Raw genomic sequence first — 16,000 nt, 5'->3', positions numbered from 1 at the left:
CAGAGGGATACTTATGATGTGAAGCAGCTCTCATGCTCTTGCTTTCCTAACCCTTCCTAGGTTTTCACTCAAGATCCTCTTTTCGCTCAGCGGTTCAGAGGGAATGTGCATTTAAGTACATGTGGATGGACTGGCCCCAGGACCTGTTTGCTCCCTTCCTGTCTGCTCCTGTCTGGGCCTCCTCTCATGCCGGACCCACATGCTTTCATCCCCTTGGGCTGCCTGGTGACCCTCAGCAGCGGATGTGACTGGTACTTAAGTCACATCAACCTGGAAGGCAAGTTTGCCAACAGCATCCTCCTACCTGGCTTTTTAAGAATACCCGGAGGCTGTCAAAACTCTTGGTTAATTCAGGACAGGGGCAATTAAGTAAAAATGACTGTTGTGACATTATACAGATTAAATTATTGGATGATTTCACTAATTCTTTCTTATCTTCTCATCCAAGGGATCATGTAATCAGAGCTAAGTAGCAGCCAAATTCTACTCATGAATTTCAGTCCCTTCACCTTTCCTCATTCCAGTGTCAAGGAAAGAAAGGGATTTCCTTCTCTCGATGATTAATTATCTTTGGTAGCTTTTTGGAAGCCAAAACAATTTCAGAACCTCTCAAAGCTGTGGTGCATACGTCAGGTAGAGAGCTGGATTATGGAGTGGTGAAGACTGGCTCACTCTCCTTCTGCTTAAAAGGATGACTACCTTTCCAGTGTATAACTTCTTAATTATACAACAGCTGGCGGTGCTGTTGGAAGAATAACACCGTACACTCCCCTCTCCTCTCTCCCCTTTAGTGGAAATTATGTACTACCCCTTCACACGCATGTACACACAGGCGCACACACATCAACACACAAATCCTGCAAACACCAACACTTCGTCTGTTAAGCTGGCACCACCATCCGGTGGAGGCAAGTCACTGAAAGGCCCAGGGTGGCACCCAAGTTAGGAATGCTTCAAGCCACGCACCACTTCTGCTCATTAATTTCTACAGATACAAAAACTGTGGTTACTGGCTTGGCTGCAAGTCCCACCATAGCAGGTGCCTCAGTAAAACCCGCCAAGTCTGGATATTCGTGTGCGTTATCACACGACAGAGCAACACTGAAGACTTCCCTCTCTTGCTTTCAGGCTTTTTGCTACAATAACACTCAGGAGTAAAGAAACCCAGTTAAGATGGAAAAAGACTACAGAAAATTAAAACCTATTGTTTAATAAAATTCCAAATTCCCAAGGTACTTGCTGTACCATGCACAGAGTGTATCACAGGGTTTTCCCAATTACACAGCTTACTTACTGTGGGAAACATGAAGAAAGAAGTGGGAACCCAATAAACTCTTGAAAATGACATTCAAGAAAGTCTACCTGTTATTATAAAAATTACAAGATTAGCTGCCTAGAGAAAAAGCAAAAGCATGTCCTAACCTGCTTCTAGAAATGGGTTGTCTCATTTTTACCCCTGAACTAAAATGGCGATGTGTGTGCTATTGGTAATACTCGGAATGGCATCTTCATAACATTCTGTTAAATCATTTTCTTTGATGGCAGCTGGAGCTGAATATCACAAATGGAATTGGTCCTAAGTTAAAACAATGATTAATTCGTTCAAGTTTTAAGTAACATAAAAATGCTCTAACCACCAAGGAGAGAGAATGAGCCCCGTAAGAGTCTCTGAGCCCTAATTGTTGTTTGGAGGCCCAGCAGCTCGGGGCCATATTAATTAGCTCTGAGTCTCTGCCTATAATTGTTGTGAATGAGCTCACCCACGATAATGGACTGCTGAACCGGAAAGAAGAAGAGATCTTTCCCAAGAATTTGAGTCATTCTTTTCCCCCTCACTACATCACAATGATGGCCATTCATAATAAAAGCAATTAAGGGTTCTCTCTTTCCTACCTCCCCGTGCCCCTCCGAAAACCCACTCTTCTCATTTCCATTTCTTTGTTTCTTTTATTACTCATTACACAACTTCACTGGTTAACTGGGACTGCTCAGAGACCCTCCTCCAGCTGGTGGTCTTTGGGAACGACCAGCACAACATCATCGCTGCCGCCCAGAGGCTGCAGCAGCCACCTCCTCAATACCCTCTCTTCACAGATGCTCAGCGTCCGCTGCCAGGACCATCCTCTGCTTCTCAAGCCCTCCGCCATGCCCTCCGAGACACCCGCCCTTTGACTGGTGGCCTCTTCCTGAATGCTGTCCCTTCCTCCCCGTGCCTTCGCTGACGCCAGGCTCTCGGCGGGTCACAGCGCCCTCTCTTCAATGGAGCATCTCTTTCACCTCACCCCCGCCTTCCCACGTACCAAGGGCTGGAACATGTAGGAGAAATGTCCTCCCCTGCCCATCCCTGAATCCTCCCTCGTCTCCCAGGTCACACCCCCCAACTTCCAGTATGTGTGTCCTATACCGTTAGCACCCTGACCCCTCACCTGTCTTTCTTTCTTCCATTGACCTTGTCATCACGAGGCACGACCTGCAGCTTCTCACACGCACTTTCTGATAACGACACTTCTGCTGCCTTTGCTCACCCTTCCTCCCCTCCAGGTTTCTGACCCGACCAAAGACCCCCCTACTTTCTACCTATGGCCCCTCCTGGCTTTACTTCCCTCCATGGGCAGGTGAGTTTCCATGGTCCATCACGATAATCACTCCTTTGAAAACACCCTTAACTCCCAATTTCACTCACCTGACAAATTCCAGCCCCAGATGACACCAGGGGACTGAGGATTGGGCAGGTAAGTGCTCCTGGGGAAAAGCACGTACCTGGCGGTCTGCCTTCATGGCATCCTCATCGGTACAAACCCCACAAGCCTGCTAATCCCCCAGCTGTTAAAGGTGAGGCTTTCTTCCAGCGGGCTGAGATGCCAGCTCGTCCTTTTTGGCTCTTCAGACCCCCCACTCCTCTGTCATGGCACTTACGCATTATTGGGAAAAATAAAAGGATGCATCAAAGGAAACTCAATGATCCTGCTGCCACTTTGCCTACAGACAAACAAGCCTCTGCCTCCACCGGGAAGTGTCCCTTTCCTGTGGTCAGAAGGCCCCAGAGAGGGTGGGAGGGGGCACAGTGAGTTCAAAGGTCCTGAGGTCAGGAGGGGCGTGGCATGGTGGAACCACAGAGGAGGCGACATGGCTGCGAAGAGCAGGCGGAGGCGTGTGTGGGGTGGGGCCTGGGGCCTCCGTGAATTGGAGCAGGCCACCAGTCTCAGGTGAGAGCCAGGGGCACAGAGGAGGTGACATGGCTGCGAAGAGCAGGCGGAGGCGTGTGTGGGGTGGGGCCTGGGGCCTCCGTGAATTGGAGCAGGCCACCAGTCTCAGGTGAGAGCCAGGGGGACAGAGACCCACGTGATCCTATTTATGGATGTCTTAAGGTTATCTGGCCACACTGGAGAGATCAGCTGGAGAGGGGCCCGAGGAGAAGCACAGAGGTCAAGTAAGGGGCTACTCTTAATTGCCAGGTGTGCAAGGTCAGAGGGCACAGGCTACCAGTTGTTACAACCACTCAAACTGCACGCCCAGTCCTGCACGCACGGCCGCATTAGGACTCCCTGCTGCCTGTAGCTATGCCAAGACAGCCTCTTTATACGACACTCCAGGGTAGAAACAAGTATTTCCAGCACCTACAGACACTCTCCGCCAATATTGATCACTACACTTCTGCACCCATGGAGTGCTTCAGGTCAGTTCAACACTCTTTCTCCCCTCCAGCCAGAGCGACACAACACACACACACACACACACACACACACACACACACACACAACTACCTTAACAATGTTTGCATTCTGTTGAGAAAAGAACCATCGTTTGGGTCGCATTTTTCCTATGTCTAATTTTGTGCTTTTAAATTTAGCTCTAAAACTTGAATAGAAAGACGTATAAAAATAAACAACAAAACAAAAAACCAAAATTCTGTGTGAATGCATCTTCAACCAGTTTTGTGTTAACACAACGACAACAACAAACAAACCAAAATCAGGCTAAGAGGCTTCAATTTCAAAAACAAACAAAAATCATCAACCACGACCAAACCTCTGGCAAAGGAAGAACGTACTGTCCTCTGAGACAGCGAGCAGAACCGTGACATTGCCTCAGAGTCCCCCAAGCACTCTGACCGACCGTTGGACTTTCACAACCTGGTGCGACCACGTGCAGCGCTTCATGAGCTATGTGAACACATACTCCAAAAGTCATACGACAGTTTTCAGTGGTCTAACAGAGGAAGAACCACAGACAACTGGGCCTTCAGTAGTTAAAGAGCAAAATACCAAGGTGCCAACAAATGAAGGCGAGCAATTTCTCTTATAAATTCTGTTGCTGGAGGGAAGATGGTTGGAACGGAGACCCTGCATTTAATCACAGAACAAAGGGGCTTCTGAGAAATGCTGGTGGGGGTCTGAGGGGCTCTTCCAGGCGGTTCTGGGACAGCATCTGCCTGGAGGCAATGTGTCCCACCTCCTGCCATCCCCGAGGCTGCCCAAATGCCGGTGACCTAGACCCTGCCCCTCAGAGTTAGACCTGTGGGCAGCTGCAGAGGGAGACGGAGACCTCCTTGCAATGCTGACCTCAGCCTTGACACATGGAAATGTGCAAGGGATTCATCCAGCAAGAACACTGGGATCAGCTGGTTCTCAGAGACGGGCCCAGAAAAGGCTCGGCAGACAACGCATCAACAGCAGAAGAATTAAGAAACTCATTTCCCTTAGTCAGGACGGGGCAAAGATTTCATCAGTTCTTCTAATGAGGAAGGGCTGGATGGTGGTAAACATCAGAAGCACACAACAATAACTACATTCGTTGCAATATAGGAACTCATATACTCAGAATTACATGACTTGATTTGTTATAGAGTTATGTCAGTCCATAAGTATGGGTTCAATAATTTATAGCCAATCCCTTGTGGTTATAAAGCCTCAAGTTATTTTTAAAAATTAACTCTCATAGATATAGGTAAATGGGTACCTCCCCCTGACAGCTGCGTTGGAGTTTCTGGAATTCAGCTGAGGTTCACCTTAAAACAAACAGCCTCGATCAGACTTGTCCGTGTTTGGCTACTTTTCAAGCTCCACGTGAATTATAAAGTTCATGGTCCCTTAGATGGCAAAATGAGCTACATCAACTCACCACAAGGGCAGGAAAAGGGTAATAATTTCTCATATGTGAAAACAGCTTCAAATTCCCGCAGTGAGAAGCTCCAGCATCAAATCAGCTTTTCTCAGGTCTGAGCGGGATGCCTGTCGGGGAGGGGGGAATTGAGCACGTAGGGGCTGTGCACCCCTCCCCCCTCCACTGAGGCGGAAAGATGCTGGAAGCCAAGGGACCACAAACTTGTCTGTGTCACCAGCACCTACCATCCATCTCTGAGAAAAGCAAAGAGAGAGCAGGTCTGTGAGTTGGTTCAGTTTTAAGTGCTAGAGACCCAAGGAAAATGCCACTTTCTGCCTCTGTAGGAAGGAAAAATGCCCAAGGCTGATTAAGCCCCACACGTGGATTTCCAGAGCCTCTGTGCCATGGCCCACAGGCAGGGGTTACTAGGGATGGCTGAGAGACACAAAACTTAACAAAAGGTGGGTGGGTGACGGAGGGACTGGGAGTTTGGGATTAGCGGATTCAAACTGTTATATGTCGGATGGATAAACAACAAGGTCCTACCATAGAGCACCAGGAACTACATTCACTATCCTGTGACACACCACAGTGGAGAGGAATATACACACCCCCACACCCCCCCACACACACACGCATAACTGTACACCTGAAACTAAACTAACACAACACTGTAAGTTAACTATACTTCAATAAAAATAAATTTTTTAAAAACGACAATAGCGACACCTGGGTATGGATGTGAATGCCACCTCCAGGAGCCTGTATTTAGAATAACAAATGATTTGATTAACTTCCCCAACTAGTAAGCCATGTCATCACTAACTACTAATATGCAATCCTTAGAAGACAGAAAGAACATAATAATATTTCTTTGTACACTCTCCTTTTTCAGCACAAAACTTTAAAAAACTCTTTAAAATATGTACCAGTAATCCAAGAGAAATGTATCCACATTTAATGGCCTAATGATTTCTCACTGTATTCTAATTTTATTGCTAAATTTGAGACTCCAGAAGCAGTTAGCATTAAAAAAAAGAGTATGTTTTCATTTGGGTTCCCAAGAGAATCATAGGAATACTGCACTTCCCTGGATTTATGTAGCATTCCACCAAGCTTGAAAATATAACAATAAAAAACTAAAATAATAACAAGAAATTACGTGGATAGAACCCCACTGTATTCAAGGTCTGGGTTAGGCATCTTCTTATATCATGAATTTAATTTACACAGTAACCCAGATAGCTAAGTGATCCTCCACGTCGGTTTCATAATATCCCTAAGTCACTAATGAACACGGCAGCATCTCCATTTCTCTGATGGAAGAACCACAGAAGTCTGGGCCACCTTAGGTCATTAGCAAGTCACTTGCAGAGGACCGATGAGAACTTGGTTTTCCTGCCCCAAGCAGAGCTCTCTCTAGAGGCTATAATCACACCTCCTGGCTTCTCTAACTTCTTGGAACTTTGCGAGCCATGTAAGGAAGGAAGGAACTCATTATACTCTTTAAGCAGATATATCATGTCCTTTCAGCAGATTGTAGGTTCACTTAGTGAAACATAAATATGAGCAGCTTTACTTTCTTAGGCTCTGATGGTATGATAGGAAGCTCCTGGAAAGGCTCTCAACCATCCCCCCTCCTGGTGTTCACTCTCTTGTGAATCCCCTCCCCCAGAGGGCTGGACACAGGGACTCATTTCTCACAAATGGACTCTGGTGACAGTGAGGGAACATCAGTTCACAAACACTGTGACCTCCATCCTACTGACACTGTCTGGGCTCCTCTTCCCTGCTGCTCTGTCCCATGGTGAGCCCTGTGGTGCAAGGACCTGGGGACAGTCTCTGGGCCAATGAGAAACCCAATGGCCTTGAAAAACGGAACCCTGTCAAGAATCACACAGGTAAACTCGGAAGCGAGTCCTTCCCCAGTCGAGCCTTGAGGTGAGCCTGCAGCTCAGATGACACCTGGATTCCAGCCCATGAAAGACCTGGCATCCAGCTAATGAAAGACCTGGCATCCAAGGATCCAGCTAACCTGAGTCCAGATTTCTGATCCACAGGAACCATGAAATTGTTAATGTTGTTTACCTTAAGCCACTACGTTTTGGGGTAGTTTGTTATGTAGCAACAGGTAGCTAAAAGAGATAAACTGATATACACAAACTCACTTTGCTAATTCCATGACTGTGTGACTGGGATTTTATTTAGATCAGATGTTGGGCAAGATTTTATTGGGATCATAACAATGTTCCACAGGTTTTGAGAACAGTCACCCTGATTATCTCTTTTAAACAATGCAACAAAAATTGTCACAAATATTCACTGGCTCTTGCAGAAAATAATCTCTAAGGAAGAACATTTTCCAGATATGATTTCTCTTTCCTCTTTGAAAGTCACAAAATGTATTAATATTTGTTCATGCTCTAAGATACCACAGTTTAAATTTTTTTCTCCTTCCCAAAGAGTTTTAGAAACTTTTAACATTTGCCAAATATACTTCGATATGAAGGAACATGGCTGCTCTAATTAGATAACTTTGTTTTAAGGAAATTTACCCCTATTAGTACAGTTTAGTAAGTATAGTTAATATAGTTTTCAAATTAAAAGTAAAAAATTACTATACTCCCCAGTGTCTAGCTTGGTTTCAAGAGAACCCTTCATAAGCTATACATTGAGAAATGCTATGAAGTCCTATACATAAAAAACAAAGTAACACTCAGTTAGGAAACACTGGCTCTTTGGGGCAGGCATGATCTTTCCAGCAGAAATGAGATAATGTAAATAAACACATTTTGCAAACTACAGGACTGGTACCACATAAATAAAACATGATATTGTTTATTATTTTCCAATTACAGAGACATTAATGAATCTATAGGTATCTAATGCCTGGATAAATGGAAAACTGTGCTTGGGTTTACTCTTTCTCCAATCTAATTGATAACTTTTTACATAAAAAAGCATAGGGTTGACATAGTTAAAATTAGCTGATTTGTAGATATTCAGATCTATAACTAAGTTATAGATTTAATAAAATTAGACGAGTTTAGTAGGAAAAAAGCTATGCTAATTACCATGATCTCCCATTTCCAGAATAAACATGGGCTGTTACTAAGATGTTTCACAAATAAGGTCTCTTCCTTTCATGACATAATTTTATCTTTTTGTGTATTTGATAAAATTTCAAGGACTTAAGAGTACATAAAATCACCTTGAATCCTAATCCAGAGCCAAAAAGTTCAGAGAGAGGATAATGCCACAAACATATCGGTTCAGCACCAAATATACACACATGGTCCTGGGCCAGGTCCTGAGGGCCACGTGGAGACAGGAGACAAAAAGACCTCCCTGCTCTCTGAACAGCTGACAACGTAAAAATGGGCAAATAAAACTAGTTTATGTCAAACTGCTGGGAACTGATGCAACATAGCAATTAGTCTAAATAACTGAAGGAAGAAATACACAATACAGACTACTTGCCTGCATAGTCATATGTACAGTAACTGCTCAGTACTTGAAAACTATTAAGGGTTACTTCTTTGACTCACATTAAAAGTATCCATTTCTATAGATTTTTTTACATAGCACACATTTTCAATACTTTAATCATTTTTATAGTTTAAAATATAGCTGAATCCACTCCAAATTTTTTACATTTTCCCTCAGTTGAGAAAACAAACTGAACACAGTTCTACCGCAAAGGCCAAGGGACGGTGCACAGGGAGAAAGGGTTAGTCAAGGTTCTTGTTTACAGCCAGTGCTCAGCATGGTGAAGACTCAGATTTAGCAGAATGTTCTTCCCTAAATGGTTATCGGTGGCAATGGGATCCCAGGGCACAGTTTCCAGAGGAGCACTGGGAGAAAGGAGGAGGATGGTAGAGAATTCTATGATGGACAGAACATAGGGTCCTAGGCTAGATCAACGTATTCCAAGTGAGCAGATAGGAGAACCTCTTCTAAAAGATTCTGAAGAACAAATATAAAACTTTGTTTTCAAGTCTTGAGGAACAGGAAGCTCATTACCAAACAAGGTAACTCATCCCACTGTTGGGATCCTCTCATCATTAAAAGATTCTCTGGTAAGATGACCCGAAATCTGTCTTTTTGTGCTTTTCTCACTCAGGTGTTGGTTTTGTCTCCCTGGAGCAACTCAGAACAAATTCATTACCCCATTCCTATGAAAGTCCTTCAAATATCTACTGGGATTTTTCTCTTATTCAGGGGTGGAGGTTACATTTTTGCTAGCTAACATGGGTGGCGAAAGGAGCTGGAATGCTCTGAGCCGTGGACATCATGCTTAGAGGTATGTAGGGCTGGGTGTAGGATGTGCAGAGTCCCAAGGCTAAAAGTTGGTTTTCAGTACATTAAGTTCACTGACTTCCCTGATCAAACAGATAAAGCTGACCAGTTGTTCCAAAGGATCCAGATGGATAAAAAGAAAACTTTTACATAACGGACATTAAAAAAACTAGTAAATGGAAAATTTAAGATAGAGAATTAAAAAAAGATCTACTTTTGGAGGAATAACTCTCCAATTGAAATTTTAATTGAGGCTGAAATCTCCAAGAAATAATCCAGTTGTCAACAAGTAACTTTTAGAAGAAATTCTAAAATTTCTAGAATTAGAGTTGCATCTCTATGCAAACCCCAGCTTCCTCGTTCGCATGTAACTTGACAAACTGGGCTGTCTCATGCCAGGGGAAGAAGATTCTCTCAAACTCACCAAGGAGCTACTCAGCCCTGAATGATGACACAGGTACCATTACATCTCACAGAAGCTTCACCAAACTCTAATTAGAACAGTCTCAAGAGAACTAGAAAGGCAGTGGAATTCTACATTTTATTTGCCAGAGAATAAAGTTCCACTGATGCACATTTCTAAAGCTGCTATCTCTTACATGCTGAACATCTGTTTCACTTACACAAATACATTTCACCTTCTTGCTCATTTAAAGAGCCAAAATGAATTCTAAAATATTAGTATGTTAAAAAAAAAAAAAAGCCTGAGTTTTAGGCTGCCACTAAAGACCAGGGTGAGATTTTATACAAAATTCTGGCGAAATTTAATGGGAGACTCACATAGAAAGTGCTTAAAACAGGGGTTTATATAATGAAAGTGATAGTTCAAGTCTTCTCTAGAATACTGTGATGGCTAGGAGATCAATAACAGCTGATTTTAATTTAGGGAGAACCTGGCATTCACTTTTTGTTCTTAGGATAGAATGTATGGCATGACTGAGAAAAATGGCAAGAAAAATAATTGCATGAAAGGGTAAAATAAATCTCTACAAAAAGACAACTTCTCTTGGGCTTCCCTGGTGGCCCAGTGGTTGAGAGTCTGCCTGCCGATGCAGGGGACACGGGTTCGTGCCCCAGTCCGGGAAGATCCCACGTGCCCCGGAGCAGCCGGGCCCGTGAGCCATGGCCGCTGGGCCTGCGCGTCTGGAGCCTGTGCTCCGCGGCGGGAGAGGCCACAGCGGTGAGAGGCCCACGTACTGCAAAAAAAAAAAAAAAAAAAAAAAAAAAAGACAACTTCTCACCATCTCACCAAGAAAATCCTATGAAATGGCCCTAAAAGTAGTGATTTTTTTTTTCCTCTGCCAAAAAGATTTTCATACCTTTCCTCTCTCCTAGGTGGCAGTGTGGCATAAAAAGAGACTAACCCAGGACCCACCAACTACTACAGGATTCAAAGATCACTAAGAATAGAGATTCAAGGAAAAATACTTAATAAGGTATTAGCATAAAGAAACATTTTTTTTTATAAATAGAAAAGAGTAGTACTCACTGGTTCCACGTTATATGAAAAAAGAGCATACTCTCTATCTGGAGATATTTCATATCTGACAGCTCTTAACGATTCCTAAAAGAAAAAAACAAAGAACAAAGAATTTTAAAGTATTACGTATAACATAACTCAAAATCTTGTAGTGAAACTGTGCCTGTGGTGCCATTTTCAAAATTTGCTAATAAAATTAGTATGGCGCCAACTTGCTAAAGTCTATTAAAAATGGCTATATCCTTTTTTGTTAACCGAACAGTGTTCAGTTAATTAATGCTATTTTACATTTTATTTGTAGTTTTTTTCAAATTTCAACCAAGCACATTGTATCTGCTGAAAGAAATCAGTAGAAATAAACATAAAAACAAATAACCTTTTCACACAAGACTCCCAATCTCTCTGTATCTTTAAACACACTTTCCTTTGCTCATTCTTATACTTAGAAGCTTCTATTAAGCAGACTTGTTCCTAAAATAGAATCACATTCCACACATGATTTGGCAACATGCCTCTTCACCTTCATGGATTCTGACCCACAAGTCAGTGGATAGAGGGCTATCATTTTTTCTTTCAAATTTCTTCAGAGCACACAGGGAATTTTACATAAATGAAATCACATTGAAAATGTTGTGTTTCCCTTCAACTTGCCCGTCTTCTCTGATGCACTCCCACTGCTGTACAGACCCTCATACCCACTAGAAAGAGCCTTATATTGTCAACTTGGCGTGTATCACTCTACAAATGATCATAGGACCACATGCAAGCATTAGATGTATAACCACAGCTAAAAATGACGTCACCTTACACAACACTCACCTTAGTTTTCTCACATAACAGTAAGTTAAGGTTTAGCCTGAATTAGTGCTCTTTAAAGCTTGCATACTATTCTATGGTGTGGCTATATCTTCATTCACTCAGTCCTTACTCAAGGGCAGTTACAGGAGGTTCTTGTTATTCATGGTAGTTACATTCTAGAAAGTCTCCACAAATCCTGTTCCTAGGGGAATGCAGAGTTAGGTTCCTGTGAGCCTCTGGTCACAGTGTTTTTGTCAACCAGTCAGTACCTAACCTTGTCTTAGGTGTGTTTCTGTTTGAAGACGTCTTACTGAGTATATATTTGCTTTCATCAACACAGAACTCATGGCTAACAACACAATAACCTGTGCCTGAACGAAGCTCATTAATACGTCTTTTCTCTGTAAGAAAAACAGCATCACAGCCTTCTTGAACTTAGGAACACAAGACAGGCCTTCAGCGTTATTCTTGGGAGCCATTTTAAGCAGCATAATCACCAATAAAAAGCACAAAAGTGTGAAAAACTTGGCACTACATAGACCACAAAAAGAACACTTGTTTATAGTATGAGGTTTGACACCAGAAGACAACGGACAACTTCAATATTCTGCCACTATGCACATGTCCAAGAATGACTGCAGAAGCACCCTGAGTATTAACTTGGGGGTCACAAATAAACTTTAGCACAAGGTGAATCTGCAAATATGGAAGCCGTGAATGATGAGGGTCAACTGTGACGTGTTTCCAGTCTACTGTTATTATACACAATGTTGTAATAAGGGTCCTTATCCATATATCTTTACTGGTGTGTGTATGATTATTTTAATTATTTTACAGGGTAGAGTTCTAAGGGGAGAATTGATGATGTATAAGTTTTTTAAAAATTTAAATAGATATTGCCAAATTTCTTTTCAAAATTGTTCTTGAAATGAACATTCTCACTACGGATGTAGGAATGCACCCTTTCTTCCCTTCCTTGGCAGCAACAAGTCACTGTATTTTCTTCCATTTTGACCCTCTGATGGGTGTGAAGTGGTGCCTCACTCATAGCTTAGTTTATTTCTCTGCTTACATTCAATCCCCACTGGAGATGTTTTAGGCAATGTGGATTTTATCTTCAGAGAACTGTCTATCCATATCTCCTTGAAAGTATTTCCTACACTGAGTTTTCTCCCATCCTCTCTTAAGCTCGCTCCTATCATGTTTTCACCCCACCTCGACCAAGACCCCTCTTCTCAAGGTTACCAGAGGCTCAGTCGCTAAATGTCATGCTAATTCCTCAGCTCTCACTGTACTTGGTGCTACTGACCACTGTCTCCTCCCAAACCCTGTCTTCACTTGGCGGCCAGGGTACACTGGTTTCTCTCTTACTTCCCTTGCCACTTGTTTTCAAATGCCCCTTTGCAGGTTCCCTTGGTTCCTCTGACCTCTGAATCCCGGAGTATCCAACACTCATTATTTGGACCTCTTTACTCTTCCATAAGAAATCACCTCCCAGGTGATATCATCCAGCCTGGTAGCTAAAAATCCATGTATCTGCTGAGGATTCCAACAGTCAAGTCTCTGTCCAGATCTCCCAACCTGGTCTGGACTTGACCTCGACCTTCAGACTCGTCTATCTAACTGCCTCCCTGACATCTCTCCACTTGGATATCAAACGGGCACCTCATGTCAACGTGCACAAAACCAAGCCCCTCACATCCTACCCCCTCCCCCTGCAGCTCCTGGCAGCTCCTTGCTCATGTCAGATGTAGCAACCCCACTCACTCAGCTGCTCAGGCCAAACTCTTAGCCATCTTTTCTCTTTCTCTCTGTCTTACACACCTGAGATCCAGTTGATCAGAGAACCCTGCTGGTCTACCACCAAAGGACACTCAGAACCCTTCCCTCCCTGCCGCCACCACCCCAGTCTAAGGCATGGGCCTTGTTTTCCTGAGCTATTGCAGTGACCTTCCAGCTGCATCCCCAGGTTCTGTCTTTGCCCCACTGCAGCCTCTGCTAGCCACAGGGGCCAGGGCCAGCTTTTAACTACGTAAATCATGATACTGTGCCTTGCCTGAAGCCCACCCACACAGCCTCCCATCACACTCAGTATAAGTCAAAGTTGTGACTGAGCAGTAGCCCTGCCTGGCCAGGGTCCCCATCAGCTCTCTCGCCCACCCCACCAGTGTCCACACCTTCTCAGAGCAAGCCAGGCAGTGCTGTCTCAAGGACGCTCTGTTTGCTCTTCTCTCTGCCTGAAACTCTAGATTCTCACTTCTTTCATCTTTTTTCTCAAAAGTCATCTTTTGCATGAGGACTTCCATGTCCTTGAATAGCCATTATATCTACAAACTTTAACAGGCTGGCCTCTAATTTTTTATAACTCTCTTTCCTTATTTCCCTAGAATAATAATTATCTGAAACAAAATATATGTTACATTTATTTATTTATTTCCTGTCTCCTCCATTAGAATGTAAGCTCCTTGAAAGGAGGGTTTTCTCCAAAAAAAAATGTTTAATTTCTCTTGGCCATGTTTTGTAGTTTACCGCACACAGATCTTATCCCTAAGTATTTAGTATTATTGGTATTTTACACACACACATATATATATAAATAAAATACACATGTATGTCTTAATTTCAATATCCAGTTGTTTATTGCTTACAGAAATATAACAGACTTTGGTACCCTGAGGACCTTATGCTCTGCAACCTTGCTAAATTACATTAATTGTGGGTATTTTTTGGTAGATTCCTTAGAAGTTTCTACATACTCATTCTTCTCCCCTGTGGAGAGTTTTCTCCTTTCTTTCCTAACTGGATGCTTTTTGCTTCTTTTTATAGCCAGTTACACTCTAGGGAACTGCCAGTATGATGCCGCGTAGAAGTCATGAGAGTGGACACCTCACCTTTTCCCAATCTTATGAAGAAGGCATTCACTCTTCACTATTCAGTGTGATATTAGTGGTGCATTTTTTTTTGTAGATGCCTTTAATCAGGTTGAAGATGTTCTTATCTATTTCCAGTTTCCTCAGAGTTTTTATAATAAATGTTGAGTGTTATAATGAATGTTGCATTTTCTCAGTTGCTTTTTCTACATTACTGAGAGATGATTAGGTTGTAGCTTTTTAAAATCTGTCAATATGGTAAATTACATTGTTTGATTTTTAAACGGTAAGCCAAACTTGCATTCCTGGGATAAACTCTTTGGCCATGTTGTGTCACCACTTCTATATATTGCTAGATGTGATTTGCTAATATTCTGTTGAGGATTTTTGAACCTGTGTTCATGAGGAAAATTGTGGTTTTCTTTTCTGGCAATATCTTTGTTTGGTTTTTATTTCAGAGTAGTGCTGCTCCAAGAAATAATTTGGAAAATTATTCCTCCTCTTCTTCTATTTGTTTTATGAGTTTGTGTAGAATCAGTATTATGTTTTCCTTAAATGTTTGCTAGAATTCACCAGTGAAAACATTTGGGCTTTGAATTTTCTATATGTGGAGGTTTTAAACTATTAATCAGATTTTTTTTTTTTTTTTTTTTTTGCGGTACGTGGGCCTCTCACCATTGTGCCCTCTCCCGTTGCGGAGCACAGGCTCCAGACGCACAGGCCCAGCGGCCATGGCTCATGGGCCCAGCCGCTCTGCAGCATGTGGGATCCTCCCAGACCGGGGCACGAACCGTGTCCCCTGCATTGGCAGGCGGACTCTCAACCACTGCGCCACCAGGGAAGCCCTTAATTAGATTTTTTATGTCAACATAGGACTATTCAGATTGCCAGCTGCATCTTCAGTGAACTGTGATAATTTGTGTCTTTCAAGCATTTATTTGTTTCATTTGCATTGTCAAATTTATTGATAGAAAGCTGTTCAAAATATTTTCTATTATCCTCGTAATATCTGTAGTGATGGTCTCGCCTCTGTTCCTGATATTGGTTGTTTTGTCCTTTGTCTTCGTTCTTCATCAATTTTATTAATCTTTTCCAAAAAACAGCTTTGAGTATTCTTTAGTTTTTCTATTTTTTCTGTTTTCGATATGGTTGATTTCTTCTCTTTATTACCTTCCTTTTGTGTACTTAGGTTTACTTTTTCTTCTTTTTTCCCTAGTTTCTTATGGTGAAAGCTTAGATATAAGCACTTAAAGCTATAAATTTCCCTTTAAGTATACTGCCTAGCTGCATACTGTATATTTTGATATTATGTATTTTTATTTTCATTCATTTCAAACTATTCTCTAATTTCCATTTGATTTCTTCTTTGGCCAATTTTTTATTCAGAAGTATGGTGTTTAATTTCTAATCATCAGGATATTTTCCAGATTTTTTTTTTGCTATTGGTTTC

General features: G+C 42.4%; 1 protein-coding gene across 5 annotated transcripts in view; it reads right to left on the bottom strand.

Annotated features, from left to right (window-relative positions):
- Positions 1–16,000, bottom strand: part of DPP6 (dipeptidyl peptidase like 6) — a gene marked incomplete at both ends in the record, with an annotated part of 1,069,187 nt that overhangs the window by 290,109 nt on the left and 763,078 nt on the right. For all 5 annotated transcript variants that reach the window (XM_081243456.1, XM_081243458.1, XM_081243455.1 and 2 more), the window contains one exon: positions 10,892–10,966. In XM_081243456.1, coding sequence (XP_081099582.1) covers positions 10,892–10,966 — 75 coding nt within the window. The remainder of the gene's footprint in view (positions 1–10,891; positions 10,967–16,000) is intronic.

Source organism: Mesoplodon bidens (assembly GCF_964165515.1).
Source record: "Mesoplodon bidens genome assembly, chromosome: 9".
Classification (NCBI taxonomy): Eukaryota; Metazoa; Chordata; class Mammalia; order Artiodactyla; family Ziphiidae; genus Mesoplodon; species Mesoplodon bidens.
This window is presented reverse-complemented; position numbering and strand designations above follow the sequence as displayed.